This window comes from Saccostrea cucullata, unplaced genomic scaffold (assembly GCF_032062105.1).
Source record: "Saccostrea cucullata isolate Sc308-1 unplaced genomic scaffold, CSIRO_AGI_Scuc_v1 ctg12780, whole genome shotgun sequence".
NCBI lineage: Eukaryota > Metazoa > Mollusca > Bivalvia > Ostreida > Ostreidae > Saccostrea > Saccostrea cuccullata.
In genome coordinates, this window is record NW_026921438.1 from 1 (window position 1) to 3,428 (window position 3,428).

At 33.5% G+C, this 3,428-nt stretch overlaps 1 protein-coding gene across 1 annotated transcript; it reads right to left on the bottom strand.

The window, feature by feature from the left end:
* Window positions 1–415: 415 nt before the first annotated feature.
* Window positions 416–2,436, bottom strand: LOC134259964 (sodium- and chloride-dependent neutral and basic amino acid transporter B(0+)-like; the record flags this gene model as incomplete). The annotated part of the gene is made up of 3 exons (XM_062742556.1): window positions 2,253–2,436; window positions 897–1,043; window positions 416–725 (listed from the first exon to the last, which is right to left on the bottom strand). Coding segments are annotated over exons 1-3 (478 nt in total), but the record flags the coding sequence as incomplete, so codon positions are not given.
* Between the last annotated feature and the right edge of the window lie 992 nt (window positions 2,437–3,428).

Here is a 3,428-nt window from a genome sequence, read left to right on the forward strand (position 1 = left end):
CCTTTTTAAAAAAAAATTGGTTTGAAATTTCTTTTTTTCAAAATTTTTTTTGGGGTTTAAAAAATTTTAAACAGCAAATTTAATTTAATTTTTCTTTTTAATTTTTTTTTTCCTTTTCAACTTTTTCCCCTTTAGCCTTTGCTGTTTTTGTCAAGTGCATCTTATTGCTAATTCGTTTTGAGGGTTTAAAGCTATGGATTCAAGTTTCATTATTTAGTCACATAAATTGATATACATTGTAAATTCATTAAAGTTTCAACCATGGGTGAAAGTCAAGCTTAATGTCATATGATAGCTGTGTTGTTTGTCATAGAGTTTAGTACATTAATTATTGAACAGCCCTCGTTAGTCACTGAGCCAAATGAAAGAATCTTACTCCTTCGAACACACGTGTTTTATATAAAAGTTTACTTGCCTTTGAAAAGCGGTGCAAATTTCCAACAAGTGAGAGGACCACTGCTACAAAATTGTCCTAGCGATGCTTCCATAAAAAATAGGGGTACTCCAATTAGTATCATCATCAAAATGAAGGGGATTAAAAACGCCCCTCCGCCATTACGGTAACATAAATAGGGAAATCTCCAAACGTTGCCAAGACCAACGGCGTATCCCAGCATTGAGAGAAGAAAGTCAAATCTTCCGGTCCAGTTTCCGCGTTCTTCGTTTTCGTCTTTACCAAACATCTGCTTTCTGCTGTCTTCTGTCTCCTCTGTTGCTATAGTAACCTTCAAATACATGTATGTATTTGCATTATCAAAATTTACATTTGATTTTAAAATTTTCAGAAAAAATTTGCTATCATTGGAAGATATTGTTTGCCCATTAAAAATGGAGATATTGCTGATTTTTTTTGACTGATATTTCATATACTTTCATTTTAATAGAGTATTCATTACCTGTGAAGCCCCGTTGGCCGCCTTGCCGTTATTTCTGTAGATCCCCGGGTCTATGTTGTTGGTCATGAGATCGGGGGGACCCAGACTTCCCGTGTCCCCAGCATTCCCGTTGGAGGTCACGTCCGACATACTGGACTCCCATTTTTCCTGTATCATATTTGGTAATTTTGATTGCAGAAATAGCATTAAACTTTAAGAATTGTACAAGAATATGATTAATCATACAGTATTGCCTCAAAGATTTTCAGATTATGACCAAGTCAACCAAATATTATTGAGAGACGCAAAATCATACCTTATGGTCGTGCATTTCACATTCTATTTTTAATGAATTTTGTAAATTTTTCAGTTAGATTAAAAACCTATTTGTGTCTCTTTCTGTATATCAGAAAAAAGGTATGTTGGTCAAAGTCGTTTGTGGTTAGTACAGTATAAACGGATTCTTTAGTGTCTTTTCGGTAATATCTGTGATGTGGCTCTCTCTTTGTCAACAATTCGTAATCAAATTACATGGATGTATCACATGCATTATTCAATGCCGAGTTTGGTTACAAAAAAAAAAAAAAAAACAAAACATACAAACACGTATATCTCGATTTTTCCATGATTAAATATATATTGTCTAGTTTAATGAACCAATGGGGTGGGGGGTTAGTTTTAGAACAAATTTAATTTAAAGCTTATGACAAACGATTTTGGTCAAACAACCATCATTTTTTTTCTAACGTTATAACAGGGACACATATATACTAAGAGCCCCTGTTTATAAGCTTTATTTTGTCACCACATTCCAGTTATTCCATACACATGTAAGTGATGAAACAGAATATAAAATTCTTATCAACATGATCAATGCAAAAATTTATGGAAATTGAAACACGATGTCCTTAAGTCAACCTTTAAAAGCAAAGGATTTTTTTTCTCTTTTGTTACGGGTACAGTCCTTTTGTTAATTAGAGCGTGACGACTTTGTTGGTCCAGGGTATGACAAACACATGATTATCGATTGATTAAGTTGATCAAAGCTTGAAAAATAAAAGCATTTTAATGCTACCCACATCATGCTAATCGTTTAAAGTTAGATCTATGGTTTCGGTTTACCACAAAATCCATATCCAATTAAAACTTTGTAACTGATGTTTTTGATTTAAAAATATTTCGTACTCTGTAAAAAATAAAAGAAATTTTGTATAATCTTGTAATTATGGCGGCATCTAACGCGTCTATAATCACATCTTCCCTTTATAAACTTCATGTTCGTTTTAAACGAGGAACAAAAAGTAATCGTCGTGAACAGCTGATTGACTGGGGACGCTTATTCAAATGCGCTGATTAAACATTTTACACTTGACTTACCTTTCGACGTAAGCCCGACATTTGTCTTAATCCCTTATTAATCCTTCTTGTTTAATTCATCATTAGTCACTTTGGGAAACTGTGTATACCTTGCTGCAAAATTCACACCTAAAAGTGACCATGACAAGACACTTCCGGCATATTTTACAGACGTACCATTGAACTCAAAATTAGGATACAGTCTATTCACCTTTTGTTAATTTACCTGGGAATACCTGTGGTAATTCAGGCGTGGCGACACCAGCAAAAGCAATCGTGTTATTAACAGCAGATGACGTCAATCTATCGGAGTTCTATATGATTCAAATATATAAAACTATATTTTGAACTAAACATGTGTTGTTTTTGCCTTTTCTTAATCTAAAAATGCAGAGAGATATAGAGGGGGGTTGGACAAAAAATTATGCTAAAAAGAATTTACTAGAAACTCGATGAAAGCCCTTACTAGCACGGGAAAGGAACTCTTTCAAATGGCTGACGGAATAATTCCTGTTCTACTGACAGACTGACAGTTAGTTACTGTTTTATGGCAAGAAGAAAGAGCTAAACTTTCAATGGAAAAATATCATTTTCATGATGTTGATACCTGTTCTTTTTACATATTAGGGATAAAAGAAGTGAATAAATATGCACACCTTACTTATGAAATATGGAGAAAACGAACAGTAGTCAAGACCGAAAGTACACTGAAGCATGTCAGATTCAGAGCAGAATAAACACAGACCTCTAAAAACATTTTTAAAAATATGAACAGGTACCATAAATGTTATTCTATGTCTTTGGTCAAACGGAAAAAAAAATGGCTTAATAATTAGTATGAAAAACATCAGTCAACATTCGACTGAATGGTAGATTATATTTGCTGACAAGTCATTGTAGCGACCATGATAGTATTTTGCGAAATGTTGACAGTAGACGAGACTGTTAATACCTTTGTCTCATCAACTTGCTTGTCAATAGCTTGCCTTATTTTAGAAATTGTTCGTAAGTAGAGTATACTCTTGCGTATTGAATCAGCTAGGGGTCAAACGCTCCAAATGCGGCGATAAGTGTATTTTTATATTGCTGCTACATAAAGAAGGGAAGTCGATGATAATAAAAAAGTTAAAGTCATCACGTTTAGCATATGATAAAGTTTTGTAGTCATATTTAATAAAGATGCAATTAAAGTAATGC